This window comes from Oncorhynchus nerka, linkage group LG1 (genome assembly GCF_034236695.1).
Source record: "Oncorhynchus nerka isolate Pitt River linkage group LG1, Oner_Uvic_2.0, whole genome shotgun sequence".
Taxonomy (NCBI): Eukaryota; Metazoa; Chordata; class Actinopteri; order Salmoniformes; family Salmonidae; genus Oncorhynchus; species Oncorhynchus nerka.
In genome coordinates this window covers 15,078,264-15,094,526 of record NC_088396.1, presented here as the reverse complement: position 1 = coordinate 15,094,526, position 16,263 = coordinate 15,078,264, and the positions used below count along the sequence as shown (strand labels likewise).

Genomic DNA, 16,263 nt, shown 5'->3' with positions numbered 1-16,263 from the left:
GCAGTGGGTATAGGCTACTGAGGAACTTACCGGGGTGTTGGACTGCTCAATGAGCTTGCGCTCCCACATCTTCAGGCGACGTTCTCTCTCCTTCAGTTCCTGCTCTTTGCTGCTCAGATCCCGCTCCAACTTCTTCAGTCTCTCCAGTGTGGCCTCAATCTCACAGCTACAGTACAGACAGCATAGAGATGTGTTTAGAATCAAGCATCATCCACCTCATCACATCCAACTCTGCAACTTACAATACCGGTGTCAAACCATTGACTTGAGACACTTGTGCTAAACTCCTTGACATCAATGCATTATACACAAAAGTTTGGAGTTATTAATGTATTTCTCAAGTTTGAATTCTGCCTTTTTAGCGATAGCCCCACAGCCTCAGACGGTAGAGGAACACTTACAGTCCACGGTCTTTGCTAATGGGGTTCAGCCACTGAGAGTGGTCTGGTCTGCTTTGCCCAGCAGGTGGGGCTGTGTGGCGTACCACGGGTAGCCATGCTGTCAGGGGCCAACACAATCTGCTCCCACAGAAACTATTTATAAACGGGCAATGTCAGGCATGTGAAGCAGACAAACTCCCGCCCGTCCCTGCACCCTCCCACTCCTCCTGTCCCTCCTCCCGTCTCTACCTCAAAGACTTTCCACTCATGCTCGAAACTTTCCTCATAATTGATTCTCTTGCTTGTCGCTTTCCTGACCAACACTCTTGGTATTTCTCGTCCTCCTACCCTGCTCTTCCCTTATGGAAAAACCCCATGAATTTCACACGTGATCACAGGTATTTCACATGTAATAGAATGAGATCTCATGTGATCACAAGTGATCTTATGTGAATGTAATGTAATAACATGTGACAACATGTAAAACCAACATGGGATAACAAACTACGCATGTAAAAACATGATCTTGTGAAATAAATTTGACACCATGAAACTTTTATTACACGTGAAAGTCCAAATTCCAAATGTTACGATTTTCTGTTTACACCTGAATCACTATGATAACTATAGTCGTTTTTCTTGAGTGTATTTTTAACAACGCTGAGATTTACTCTGAAGTCCAAAGTGTAGGAATACAGGTGAAATCAGTCATTGACACAGATATGGTGGTGTAGCAGGAAGATTGGAATGCTGGGAACCAAGAGGTTGTGGGGGCATGTTGAATAATTAATTACTGTATAAATATAATTACATCCTCTACAGCGCATTCGGAAAGTAGTCAGACCTCTTGACATACAGCCTTATTCTAAAATTGACAACAAAAAAAGGTTTTTAGAAAAACAGAAATACCTTATTTATATAAGTATTCAGACCTTTTTCTATGAGACTCGAAATTGAGCTCAGGTGCACCCTGTTTCCATTGATCATCCTTGATGTTTCTACAACTTGATTGGAGTCCACCTGTGGTAAATTCAATTCATTGGACATGGAAAGGCACACACCTGCCTATATAAGGTCTCACAGTTGACAGTGCATGTCAGACCAAAATGAGCCATGAGGTCGAAGGAAATGTCCATAGATCTCAGAGACAGGATTGTGTTGAGGCACAGATCTGGGGAAGGGTACCAAAACATTTCTGCAGCATTGAAGGGCCTTGGTCACTCTGACAGAGCTCCAGAGTTCCTCTGTGGAGATGGGAGAACAATCCAGAAAGACAACGATCTCTGCAGCACACCACCAATCAGGCCTTTATGGTAGAGTGGCCAGACGGAAGCCACTCCTCTGTAAAAGGCACATGACAGCCTGCTTGGAGTTTGCCAAAAGGCACTTAAAGGACATGAAAAACAAGATTCTCTGGTCTGATGAAATCAAGATTGAACTATTTGGCCTGAATGCCAAGCGTCACATCTAGAGGAAATCTGGCACCATCAACATGGTGGTGGCAGCATCATGATGTGGGGATGTATTTCAGTGGCAGGGACTGGGAGACTAGGATCGAGGGAAAGATGAACGGAGCAAAGTATAGAAAGATCCTTGATGAAAACCTGCTCCAGAGCGCTCAGGACCACAGACTGAGCGCACAGACTGAGCGCACAGGACAACGACCCTAAGCACACAGCCAAGACAACGCAGGAGTGGCTTCTGTCCTTGAGTGAATGTCCTTGAGTGGCTCAGCCAGAGCCCGGACTTGAACCCAATAGAACATCTCTGGAGAGACCTGAAAATAGCTGTGCAGCTCCCCATCCAATCTGACAGAGCTTGAGAGGATCTGCAGAGAAGAATTGGAGAAACTCCCCAAATACAGGTGTGCCAAGCTTGTAGCGTCAAACCCAAGTAGAGTCGAGGCTGTCATCGCTGCCAAAGGTGCTTCAACAAAGTACTGAGTAAAGGGTCAGAATATTTATGTAAAGGTGATATTTCACTTTTTAATATTTTCGTTTATTTTATTTCTAAAAACCTGTTTTTGCTTTGTCATTATGGGGTATTGTGTGTAGAGTGATGAGAAAAAAACTAATGAATCAATTTTAGAGTAACAAAATGTGGAAAATATCAAGGGGTCTGAATACTTTCCGAATGCACTGTGGCTATTCCGGGGACATCGTAACAACTCACTTTTGTTTGCAGGGCATCATGTGAAAATGTGAATCCACATGTGAAGTGTCCCAAAACCACATGGTTTCACATGATTTCATATGTGAAAGGTTATGTGATCACGTGAAAATCCACATGTGAAACTCCATGGGAAATACAGTACATGACCAAAAGTATGCGGACACCTGCTCGTCAAACATCTCGTTCCAAAATCATGGGCATTAATATGGAGTTGGTCCCCCCCTTTGATGCCCCAAATGGCCTCCACTCTTCTGGGAAGGCTTTCCACTAGATGTTGGAACATTGCTGCGGGGAGCAGTAGTGAGGTCGGACACTGATGTTGGGTGATTAGGCCTTGCTCGCAGTCGGCGTTCCAATTCATCCCAAGGGTGTCCGATGGGGTTGAGGTCAGGGGTCTGTGCAGGCCAGTCAAGTTCTTCCACACTGATCTCGACAAACCATTTCTGTATCGACCTTGCTTTGTGCATGGGGGCATTGTCATGCTGAAACAGGAAAGGGCCTTCCACAAACTGTTGCCACAAAGTTGGAAGCACAGAATCATCTAGAATGTCATTGTATGCTGTAGCGTTAAGATTTCCCGTCACTGGAACTAAGAGACTTAGTCCGAACCATGAAAAACAGCCCCGGACCATTATTCCTCCTCCACCAAACTTTACAGTTGGCACCATGCATTTGGCAGGTAGCGTTCTCCTGGCATCCGCCAAACCCAGATTTGTCCGTCAGACTTCCAGATGGTGAAGCGTGATTCATCACTCCAAAGAACGTGTTGCCACTGCTCCAGAGTCCAATGGCGGCGAGCTTCACTCTACTCCAGCCGACGCTTGGCATTGCGCATGGTAATCTTAGGCTTGGGTGCGGATGCTCTGCCATGGAAACCCATTTCTTGAAGCTCCCGACTAACAGTTCTTGTGCTGACGTTGCTTCCAGAGGCAGTTTGGGACTCGGTCGTGAGTGTTGCAACCGAGGACAGACTATTTTTACGTGCTACACGCTTCAGCACTCGGCGGTCCCATTCTGTGAGCTTGTGTGGCCTACCACTTCACGGCTGAGCCATTGGCGGCTCCTAGACATTTCCACTTCACAATAACAGCACTTTCAGTTGACCAGAGCAGCTCTATCAGGGGAGAAATTTGACGAACTGACTTGTTGAAAAGGTGGCATCCTCTGATGGTGCCACATTGAAAGTCGCTGAGCTCTTCAGTAATGACATTTTACCGCCAATGTTTGTCTCTGGAGATTGCATGGCTGTGTGCTCTATTTTATACACCTGCCAGCAACGGGTGTGGCTGAAATAGCCAAATCCACTAATTTCAAGGTGTGTCCACACATGTTTGTATATATAGTGTATCAACATATGCAAAACGTGAAATCATGTGTATTTTCAGTAAGGGTTCTATCATAAAAAATAAAAAATACCTCTCACATTTCCTGCCCCAGCACTCCAACTCACCCTTTCTTTCCCTCCCCAACTAATTCCCCCTGTCTGCTCGTCCTCTCTGAGCCAGACAGCTGCCAGAGAAACAGGGAAAACAGTATTTTCATGCTGCTCTGGACTATGTCCAAACTGCCTTAATAGACTGCAACAAGACTGCCCTCTGAGCCATCGTTGCAGAACTGTGAGCAGCTTTTGACTGTCACATTTACACAAATGAGTGCATTGATAGCCTAATGAGACAGAAAGACACTGTTCACTGGACTAACAGTCTGTTAAGAGAGGAGAAACATACTGTACCACCATGCCAGATCTAATATAGCTGACAACAGGGGCTATGCAAACAGGGTTAGAAATGAACACCCACCACCCTGCCAAATGCGGGTAGATTTTGTCATTGGCGGGTAAGAATGTCTGTTTCACCAGCCACGTTGGCGGGTGGTCACACACAAAAGGGTCACACAGAGCATTTGGGAACTGTTTTTTTTTACATTTTTATCCAAACGCAACCTGTAGAAGTAGGTTGAATTGACAAGAAAAGCTACTAAAGTGTGACTTTGTCCTCATGTTTCTTGGCCAGTTATATCGTTTTGTATACACGCTAGGTTGTTTTTCAATGTTAGTTTGAGTTTGTTGCACCTGTCTGCTGCTATGAAGACATCACAGTCTGGGATTTTCTTCATCACAGACAAGGGGCAGCTGAACATTTTTGTCTCACCTAATGATTGTGCTTGATTGAGCATGGATCACTCCCAAAAACCTTTATTCATCAACTTTACAGACTATTTAGGCCGTTACGTCAATATGAAAGAGATGAGGAAATCATTGGCTTTCCTCTACAAGTAGGGTGAGTAAACATGTTTTTTTTCTACTTGCACTCATGCATGCGCACACACACACACACACACACACACACACACACACACAGAGAAATCAGTAATATAGACAGCCACATCATATAGCTTAAGTTGATTTTAGTTGTCACTGTATTGGACTAAGTATAGGTGATTTGATGATGTTTAATTGTTGAAGTTGAAATGGTGCTGGAATAGTGGAGTCAGCTCCTGTTTTCTTTGCTACTTGCGGTAACTCCCCGGGGGGTTCTAAATCAGTAGTTAAGTCGAAAATGTCAGAAACATTAACTTACTTGACCATGCTGTAGGTCATGTATCTGTTTGTTACATGCAATATGCTGTGGACTTCACCAGACAGAGGTTGCTCTCCGGTTTCTGATGAAACAAAGGTGTGGTTGAATTTACTCTGGCACTGTGTCTTCTTATTGTCTCGGCCTCAGGTATCACAGAGAAGCATTTTAAAATTATTTTGGCTCTGTACTTGAAATAATACAATGACTATGAGGAGTCTGTCACCTTTAATTGGAGGGTATTTTCATCCATATCGGGTGAACCGTTTAGAAATTACAGCACTTTTTGCAGTGGTGGGAAAAGTACCTAATTGTCATACTTGAGTAAAAGTAAAGGTACCTTAATAGAAAATGACAACAAAAAAAGTGACAGTCACCCTCTAAAATACTACTTCAGTAAAAGAATCAAAAGTAAATGTAATTGCTAAAATATACTTAAGTAAGAAAAGTAAAAGTATAAATCCTTTATAATTCCTTATATTAAGCAAACCAGACAGCATCATTTTCTTTTTTTTTCTTTTTTTTTTTTACATTTATGGATAGCCAGGGGCATTCTCCAACACTCAGACATCATTTACAAACGAAGCATATGTTTAGTGAGTCTGCCAGATCAGGGGCAGTAAGGATGACCAGGGATGTTCTCTTGATAAGTGTGGGAATTGGACCATTTTCCTGCCCTGCTAAGTATTCAAAACGTAACGAGTACTTTTGGGTGTCAGGGAAAATGTATGGAGTAAAAAGTACACTATTTTATTTAGGAATGTAGTGAAGTAAAAAAGTATGTGAACCCTTTGTAATTACCTGGATTTCTGCATAAATTAGTCATAACATTTGATCTGATCTTCATCTTAGTCACAACAATAGACAAACACAGTGTGCTTAAACTAATAACACAAATGATTGTATTTTCTTATCTATATTGAATACATCATTTAAACATTCACAGTGTGGAGTCCAATCAATGAGAAGAGATTAGAGATGTTGGTTAGAGCTGATTTGCCCTATAAAAAACACTCACAAAATGTGAGTTTGCTATTCACAAGAAGCATTGCCTGATGTGAACCATGCCTCGAACAAAAGAGATCTCAGAAGACCTGATTTAAGAATTGTTGACTTGCATAAAGCTGGAAAGGGTTACACAAGTATCTCTAAAAGCCTTGATGTTCATCAGTCCACGGTAAGACAAATTGTCTATGAAGGGAGAAAGTTCAGCACTGTTGCTACTCTCCCTATGAGTGGCCGTCCTGCAAAGATGACTGCAAGAGCACAGTGCAGAATGATCAATGAGGTTAAGAATAATCCTAGAGTGTCAGCTAAAGACATACAGAAATCTCTGGAACATGCTAACATCTCTGTTGACAAGTCTACGGTACGTGAAACACTAAACAAAAATGGCGTTCATGGGAGGACACCACGGAAGAAGCCACTGCTGTCCAAAAAAAACCATTGCTGCACATCTGAAGTTTGCAAAAGAGCACCTGGATGTTCCACAGTGCTTCTGGCAAAATATTTTGCGGACAGACTAAACTAAGGTTGAGTTTGGAAGGAACACACAACACTATGTGTGGAGAAAAAAAGACACAGCACACCAACATCAAAACCTCATCCCAACTGTAAAGTATAGTGGAGCAGGTTGAGAGCTTAAAATTCCTTGGTGTCCACATCAACAACAAACTAGATTGGTCCAAACACACCAAGACAGTTGTGAAGAGGGCACGACAAAGCCTATTCCCCCCCCTGTATAATTGTTTGTGTGTTATTAGTTTAAGCAGACTGTTTGTCTGTTGCTGTGACTTTCAGTTGAAGTCGGAAGTTTACATACACTTAGGTTGTTGTCACTTTTAACCACCACAAATTTCTTGTTAACAAACTATAGTTTTGGCAAGTCGGTTAGGACATCTACTTTGTGCATGACACAAGTAATTTTTCCAACAAGTATTTTTTCCAACATTTGTTTACAGACAGATTATTTCACTTATAATTCACTGTATCACAATTCCAGTGGGTCAGAAGTTTACGTACACAAAGTTGACTGTGCCTTTAAACAGCTTGGAAAATTCCAGACAATTATGTCATGGTTTTAGAAGCTTCTGATAGGCTAATTGACATCATTTGAGTCAATTGGAGGTGTACCTGAGGATGTATTTCAAGGCCTACCTTCAAACTCAGTGCCTCTTTGCTTGACATCATGGGAAAATCAAAAGAAATCAGACAAGACCTCAGACAAAACATTGTAGACCTCCACTAGTCTGTTCATCCTTGGGAGTAATTTCCAAGCGCCTGAAGGTACCACGTTAATCTGTACAAACAATATTACGCAAGTATAAACCCCATTGGACCACACAGCCGTCATAGCGCTCAGGATGGAGACCCGTTCTGTCTCCTAGAGATGAATGTACTTTGGTGCGAAAAGTGCAAATCAATCCCAGAACAACAGCAAAGGACCTTGTGAAGATGCTGGAGGAAACAGGTACAAAAGTATCTATATCCACAGTAAAACGAGTCCTATATCTACATAACTTGAAAGGTGGCTCAGCAAGGAAGAAGCCACTGCTCCAAAACCACCATAAAAAATCCAGACTACGGTTTGCAACTGCACATGAGGACAAAGATCATACTTTTTGGAGAAATGTCCTCTGGTTTGATGAAACAAAAATAGAAATGTTTGGCCATAATGACCATCGTTATGTTTGGAGGAAAAAGGGGGATGCTTGCAAGCCAAAGAATACCATCTCAACCGTGAAGCACGGGAGTGGCAGCATCATGTTGTGGGGGTGCTTTGCTGCAGGAGGGACTGGTGCACGTCACAAAATAGATAGCTTCATGAGGAAGGAAAATTTTGGTGGATATATTGAAGCAACATCTCAAGACATCAGTCAGGAAGTTAAAGCTTGGTCACAAATGGGTCTTCAAAATGGACAATGACCCCAAGCATACTTCCAAAGTTGTGTCAAAATGGCTTAAGAACAACAAAGTGGCCATCACAAAGCCCGACCTCAATCCTATAGAAAACTTTTGGGCAGAACTGAAAAAGCATGTGCGAGCACGGAGGCCTACAAACCTGACTCAGTTACACCAACTCTGTCAGGAGGAATGGGCCAAATTTCACCCAACTTATTGTGGGAAGCTTGTGGAAGGCTACCTGAAGTGTTTGACCCAAGTTAAGCAATTTAAAGGCAATGCTACCAAATACTAATTGAGTGTATGTAAACTTCTGACCCACTGGGTATGTGATGAAAGAAATAAAAGCTGAAATAAATCACTCGCTACTATTATTCTGACATTTCACATTCTTAAAATAAAGTGGTGATCGTAACTGACCTAAGACAGGGAATGTTTACTAGGATTAAATGTCAGGAATTGTGAAAATGAGTTTAAATGTATTTGGCTAAGGTGTATGTAAACTTCTGACTTCAACTGTAGATGAAGATCAGATCAAAGTTGATGACCAGTTGATGCAGAAATCCAGGTAATTCCAAAGGGTTCACACACTTTCTCTTGCCACTGTACTTGTGTATTAAAGTAGTCAAAAGTTTAGGATTTGGTCCCATATTCCTAGCATGCAATGATTACATCAAGCTTGTGACTCTACAAACTTGTTGGATGCATTTTCTGTTTGTTTTGGTTGTGTTCTAGATCATTTTTTTGCCCAATAGAAATGAATGGTAAATAATGTGTCGTGTCATTTTGGAGTCACTTTTATTCTAAATAAGCATAGAATATGTTTCTAAACACGACTACATTAATGTGGATGCTACCATGATTACGGAGAGTCCTGAATGAATCGTCAATAATGATGAGTGAGAAGGTTACAGATGCACAGAAATCATATACCCCCCCCAAATGATAAGCTCCCCTGGTAATGGTGAGAGGTTTGTATGTCTTGGGGGTATGATATTTGTGTGTCTGTAGCTTTCTCACTCATCATTATTCACGATTCATTCAGGACTATCCGTAATCATGGTAGCATCCACATTAATGTCAAACTTTCTCATATAGCCATTGAGCCTTCATCAGTGGGACAGTGGCATATGTCATGACGTTGGCCTGGGGGTAGGTTTATGACAGTCATAAATACCTCTCCCCCCCTTTTTCCTCTCTCTACCCAACTGCTGTGACATTTGAAAATCCCTTGGTTAACAGAGAGATTCTGAGAACATCAGAAGGTGGGGGGAAATGAACTATATTTTGGTAATCCGACCAGTTGAACATATGCAGTGGTACTTAATAAATATGATGTCAGTTTGGTTGTCATCTGAGACATTCTCATCAATGATAGGATGACATAAACTCTACAGTGGAAAGTCTGCACATTGTAGTTATCGGATTCACATGGAATTGTTTTTCAATTTAAATGTTTGAATATAAAATTATTGGTGAAAAGATTAAATGTAATTTTAGCTTCCAAATGAAGGATTTTATAGAATAGCATGTCATGCCACTTAATCCGGCCTAGCCAAAGACACAACACATATTACCTCGTAGTAGAAGCATGGATAAATACACAGCTGCTGGCCCTGGCAGACTATTACATAGTACCCAGGAGATCTGTCTGTGTAACCCAAACTGTGTCGGTCCAACCCAATCAGCACATAGCATCTGTCTGCACAGGGACTCCCCCCTGACCAGGGTGATGAGAAACCATAGCGCCATGCACCTGCAACACCTGTTTGCCTCTGAAGCACTACTCCACTCTTCTCCTGTTTCTTCACAAGGATGACAGACAGCCTTGGAAAGCTAGCTACCCCCCGTGCTTGACGTGCAACACATCCCTCTTTCTATCACACATGCTCTTATCGACTCTCGCTCTCGAGCAGCACACCTGCAGGTGCATGCTTGGACATGACTTTATGAAGAGTTGTCAGTGTAGAAAAGCCCAAAGAGAGAGTAAGCAGTAGCAGCTGACACCCAGGCTGTGCTGAACATCACTAATCCTCCAGCTGCTCATACCGGCCAATTAAACACTTGGACTTGAAAAAGACCTTGATTATCTTATAGACCTTATGGGTATAGAGAGGAAGAATATACAGACGGGCAATTCTTTAGATATTTGATGCCTTTACGTTATCAGTGCAATTATAAATATCTATATGCACACTGCAATACCCTTCAGGCATTTAGCGGCCCACAAAAGCAGCACTGAGTGTACAAAACATTAGGAACACCTGCTCTTTCCATGACATAGACCGACCAGGTGAATTCAGGTGAAAGCTGTGATCCCTTATTGATGTCGCTTGTTAAATCCACTTCAATCAGTGTGGATGAAGGGGAGGAGACGGGTTAAAGGAGGATATTTAAATGGATCGTGTATGTGTGGATCGTGTATGTGTGCCATTCAGAGGGTGAATTGTCAAGTCAAAAGATTGAAGTGCCTTTGAACGGGGCATGGTAGCAGGTTCCAGGGGCACCAGTTTGAGTGTGTCAAGAACTGCAACGCTGCTGGGTTTTTCACGCTCAACAGTTTCCCGTGTGTATCAAGAACGGTCCATCCAGCCAACATGACACAACTGTGGGAAGCATTGAAGTCAACATGGGGCCAGCATCCCTGTGGAACGCTTTCGACAACTTGTAGAGTCCACGCCCCTACAAAAGTGAGTGTAACTCAATATTAGGAAGGTGTTCCTAATGGTTTGTTCACCCAGTGTAGATAGGCGCATTTGAAACACGTCCGGCATCTCCTTAGGCTCTAGCAGTGTGTGTGTTGGTCGAGAAGAGATAGGAGGATGCAGTCTGATACAGTATGATCCCAGTACCTCCATTCAGCCTTGTTGTGTAGGAAGGAGTTGCACTGTTCAGGAAGCTTGCTGTCATTGGCCATGGACTCCAGGGTTGTAAGGATATGTTTGAACATGGGTCTTTCCTGCATGGAAGCAAAAACAGTGTGATATTCCTAAGCAGACATGTAGGGTATCTATTCATGACAATTCGACTGGTCTCTTGACCGTATGTGACATAAAATGAATGTTTAGTATTATCCATTGTAGTACGGACTTGTGTGCCGAGTCTGTTGTGCACAGTGGATATGTGTGGGTGTGTAGGTAATGCGCGAGCATAGAATTACCTACACTACCATTCAAAAAATGTGGGATCACTTAGAAATGTCATTGTTTTTGAAAGAAAAGCAAATTTCTTGTCCATTAAAATAACATCAAATAGATCAGAAATGCAGTGTAGACATTGTTAATGCTGTAAAGGACTATTTTAGCTGGAAACGGCAGATTTGTAATGGAATATCTACATAGGCGCTGTCGTGTCTTTACTATCATTAATTTGAAGACAGTTTTTATCAAAGATTCTCTGTAATTAGTATTACGCGATCAACTGATTAATCATGTAAATGTAATTAACTAGGAAGTCGGGGCACCAAGGAAAAATATTCAGATTACAAGGTTATAATTTCCTAATATAATCAATATATATATATTTACGCTCAGTGTGTCGTCTTGATCGCTGGTGAAAAGTTAGTAGAATTCTCTCTCTCTCGTGGTTAAAGGGGATAGTTCAGAGTGACATTCATTTGTTTCGTTATAGAATGGATGTTTCGGCGGTTGTCGTTCTTCGCGTTCAATGATACTGAATTCCTAGCTGCAGACTAGTAATTAATATCAAAGACTTGTTCTTATTCTGTCGGTATCGATAGTCTAAGAGTTTAACCACGTGGTATGGTTAAAATATTCAGCAATGGTCTACAACCTTTGTCTCCCCTAATGGAGAAAAACATGGTCTGCAACCTTTAGCCATCTCGTAATTGAGGTAAGCTCGGTCTGCTGATCGAAAACCCGAGTGGGGGTTTTATTCGGAAGGGCCGAAAAGGGCTGTCCGAGGATGTCTGACCATAACTGGGCTCAGGGGCGGTCCTCTGATTTAGTTCAAATCAAAAGGAAATGGTATTTTTCTTCATTAAACAGTCCAAAATCATATTACACAATTATACAAACAATATCATACTCACTCATTCATCTTATACAACAATTAGATGTAAACCTCATATCTGAGGCTATTATATAAACAGCGTTATGGTAATGTGGCCACACCGTCTCCCATGAGCTTCCCCAAGTTGTGACAAACGGACCAGTTCGTAGCTGGATTCTTCACCGATCTTTTATACTTTCTCCGGAACTTGAAATTGTTTTTTACCTCATGTTCTGCGAGGTGGAAGGAATTCCTTTGTTCTCCAAGAAAATCTACTCTCTCTATACTGTGTGTCCATGAGGAGATCCTCAGGAATTTACGACGTCTTTCTGACCACAGCAACCTAGTTGGAGGCAAGGGGGAGGCAGGGAGAGGAGGATACCCAAAGAGGCCAATGTCATGACAGCGTACAGAGGCCCATTATCAGCAACCATCACTCCTGTGTTCCAATGGCACGTTGTGTTAGCTAATCCATGTTTATCATTTTAAAAGAAAAGTACCCGCAAAGCACCAGTCTCAACGTCAACAGTGAAGAGGCGACTCCAGGATGCTGGCCTTCTAGGCAGAGTTGCAAAGAAAAAGCCATATCTCAGACTGGCCAATAAAAAGAAAAGATTAAGATGGGCAAAAGAACAGACACTGGACAGAGGAACTCTGCCTAGAAGGCCAGCATCTTGGAGTCGCCTCTTCGTTGTTGACGTTGAGACTGGTCTTTTGCAGGTACTATTTATTGAAGTTGCCAGTTGAAGATTTGTGAGGTGTTTGTTTCTTAAAACTAGACACTAATGTACTTGTCCTCTTGCTCAGTTGTGCACTGGGGCCTCCCACTCCTCTTTCTATTCTGGTTCAAGCCTGTTTTCGCTGTTCTGTGAAGGGAGTAGTACACAGCGTTATACGAGATCTTCAGTTTCTTAGCAATTTCTCGCATGGAATAGCCTTCATTTCTCAGAATAAGAATAGACTGACGAGTTTCAGAAGAAAGTTTTTTGTTTCTGGACATTTTGAGCCTGTAATCGAACCAACAAATGCTGATGCTCCAGATACTCAACTCGTCTAAAGAAGGCCAGTTTTATTGCTTCTTTAATCAGAACAACAGTTTTCAGCTGTGCTAACATAATTGCAAAAGCGTTTTCTAATGATCAATTAGCCTTTTAAAATGATAAACTTGGATTAGCTAACATAACGTGCCATTGGAACACAGGAGTGATGGTTGCTGATAATGGGCCTCTGTACGCCTAATGTAGATATTCCATAGAAAATCTGCCATTTCCAGCTACAATAGTCATTTACAAATTAACAATGTCTACACTGTATTTCTGATCAATTTGGTGTTATTTTAATGGACAAAAAATGTGCTATTCTTTAAAAAACAAGGACATTTCTAAGTGACCCCAAACCTTTGAACGGTAGTGAGTGTCATTTAAAAGGATCTGTGTGTGTGAGGATGTCGTACCTTTGGCTCAGTCACCCAGCACTTCCTCATCAGCTCAGCGAAACTAGTTGGGCAGCTACTGGGAATGGTTAATCTCTGGAACAGACAGACAGGATCAGTCACACACACACTCACTGTTCCCATTTCCCTGAAAGGATTGCAGTAGTTTCAGCTTTCAGTTCTGAGGTTGGGATATTGGTAGAGCATTCATGTCAGGAGGCCGGTCAAATACACTGATGACTCATGTGACTGGAGACTGTGAATGCGGACAGTGCACCATTGGGATCAATTGGCTCCGACCCATATGGCGATCTCCCTACTAGCTATGCTGGTTTGTGATGACTGACATGATTCCTGTACGGATGCACTAGCTCATTACGAAAGACTGCCAGGTATGTGTCTCTTCACAAAATCTATTAGCATAGATAAAGGAAGCAGCAGCTGTTCCTAACTGCATAACGAGTAAAAGGGTCAAAACAAGCGTAGCTGTACATTACCTCACTCTTCTCCACCACCAGCCAGGCGACTTGTAATCCCTCCAGGCCTTTAAAGGGAATCTCCCGGGTGAGCATCTCCCACAGAACCTGACACAGGGAGAGACGTTGTGTTCAGTCAATGAGCGTAATGCATCTAGCCCACAGACTGCATGGTCTGCTCAGGGTCTTCCACTGAACTGAGACACAATACAGACTTTACATATCAGACAGGCATAGGCAGACCATATTAGGAGAACGGAAACCTTGCATGATATGAAATGGAGTGCTTGTTTGAAAATGCTAATTGATACACATGACTCATTTTATTATACACATCACATCATTTATAAGACGAGTAAATATCATTGTTCACTATGTAAGTAAACCCTTGTGTAAGTGAAAGCCAGGTGATTGTGATCGAACAGAGTGTTGACCCAGACGCTTTCCTGGCCTGAACCCAGGTCCGGCTCTGTTTGTACACTGACTGTTTATGACACTCAGGAGTCAAGCCCTTGGCTGGCTGGGTGACACAGAACGCGCCTCATATGCTCTGTCACTCCACACTTCACACCTTCTCCGTCACCACACAGGAATGTGGCCAAGCAGTCATATACACAGGCTGGCAGATACAGTGCCTTCAGAAAGTATTCTGGGGAGTGATGAGCTCTACAGCAGAGTCTCACAACTCAATCGCTGGTTGAAAACTGTTTTCTGTCCCTCCCAAAATATAGAATTTGTAGATAATTGGCCCTCTTTCTGGGACTCACCCACAAACAGGACCAAGCCTGGCCTGTTGAGGAGTGATGGACTCCATCCTAGCTGTAGGGGTGCTCTCATCTTATCTACGAACATAGACAGGGCTCTAACTCCCCTAGCTCCACAATGAAATAGGGTGCAGGCCAGGGAGCAGGCTGTTAGCCAGCCTGCCTACTTAGTGGAGTCTGCCACTAGCACAGTCAGTGTAGTCAGCTCAGCTATCCCCATTGAGACCGTGTCTGTGCCTCGACCTAGGTTGGGCAAAACCTTAGCAATCTCACTAGAATAAAGACCTCCTCCATTCCTGCCATTATTGAAAGAGATTGTGATACCTCACATCTCAAAATAGGGCTACTTAATGTTAGATCCCTCACTTCAAAGGCAGTTATAGTCAATTAACTAATCACTGATCATAACCTTGATGTGATTGGCCTGACTGAAACATGGCTTAAGCCTGATGAATTTACTGTGTTAAATGAGGCCTCACCTCCTGGTTACACTAGTGACCATATCCCGCAAAGGCAGAGGTGTTGCTAACATTTACGATAGCAAATTTCAATTTACTTGAGCTTCTAGTCATGAAATCTATGCAGCGTACCCAATCACTTTTTATAGCTACTGTTTACAGGCCTCCTGGGCCATATACAGCGTTCCACACTGAGTTCCCTGAATTCCTATCGGACCTTGTAGTCATAGCAGATAATATTCTAATTTTTGGTGACTTTAATATTCACATGGAAAAGTCCACAGACCCACTCCAAAAGGCTTTCGGAGCCATCATCGACTCAGTGGGTTTTGTCCAACATGTCTCTGGACCTACTCACTAACACAGTCATACTCTGGACCTAGTTTTGTCCCATGGAATAAATGTTGTGCATCTTAATGTTTTTCCTCATAACCCTGGACTATCAGACCACCATTTTATTACGTTTGCAATCGCAACAAATAATCTGCTCAGACCCCAACCAAGGAGCATCAAAAGTCGTGCTATAAATTCTCAGACAACCCAAACCCAGACTCCCTCTGCCTACCCAAGGACGTCAGAGGACAACAATCACCTAACTGAGGAACTCAATTTAACCTTGCGCAATACCCTAGATGCAGTTGCACCCCTAAAAACTAAAAACATTTGTCATAAGAAACTAGCTCCCTGGTATACAGAAAACACCCGAGCTCTGAAGCAAGCTTCCAGAAAATTGGAACGGAAATGGCGCCACACCAAACTGGAAGTCTTCCGACTAGCTGGAAAGACAGTACCGTGCAGTATTGAAGAGCCCTCACTGCTGCTCGATCATCCTATTTAACTTCATTGAGGAAAATAAGAACAATCTGAAATTTATTTTTGATACTGTCGCAAAGCTAACTAAAAAGCAGCATTCCCCAAGAGAGGATGGCTTTCACTTCAGCAGTAATAAATTCATGAACTTCTTTGAGGAAAAGATCATGATCATTAGAAAGCAAATTACGGACTCCTCGTTAAATCTGCATATTCCTCCAAAGCTCAGTTGTCCTGAGTCTGCACAACTCTGCAAGGACCTAGGATCAAGGGAGCCACTCAA

General features: G+C 42.6%; 1 protein-coding gene across 3 annotated transcripts in view; it reads right to left on the bottom strand.

The window, feature by feature from the left end:
- LOC115103115 (mitogen-activated protein kinase kinase kinase 20) overlaps window positions 1–16,263 on the bottom strand; it is a 40,950-nt gene that overhangs the window by 4,904 nt on the left and 19,783 nt on the right. For all 3 annotated transcript variants that reach the window (XM_065008468.1, XM_065008463.1, XM_065008424.1), the window contains exons 8-11: window positions 13,970–14,056; window positions 13,494–13,568; window positions 10,882–10,988; window positions 31–166 (exon numbers count right to left, since the gene is read on the bottom strand). In XM_065008468.1, the coding sequence (XP_064864540.1) occupies window positions 31–166; window positions 10,882–10,988; window positions 13,494–13,568; window positions 13,970–14,056 (405 nt within the window). The remainder of the gene's footprint in view (window positions 1–30; window positions 167–10,881; window positions 10,989–13,493; window positions 13,569–13,969; window positions 14,057–16,263) is intronic.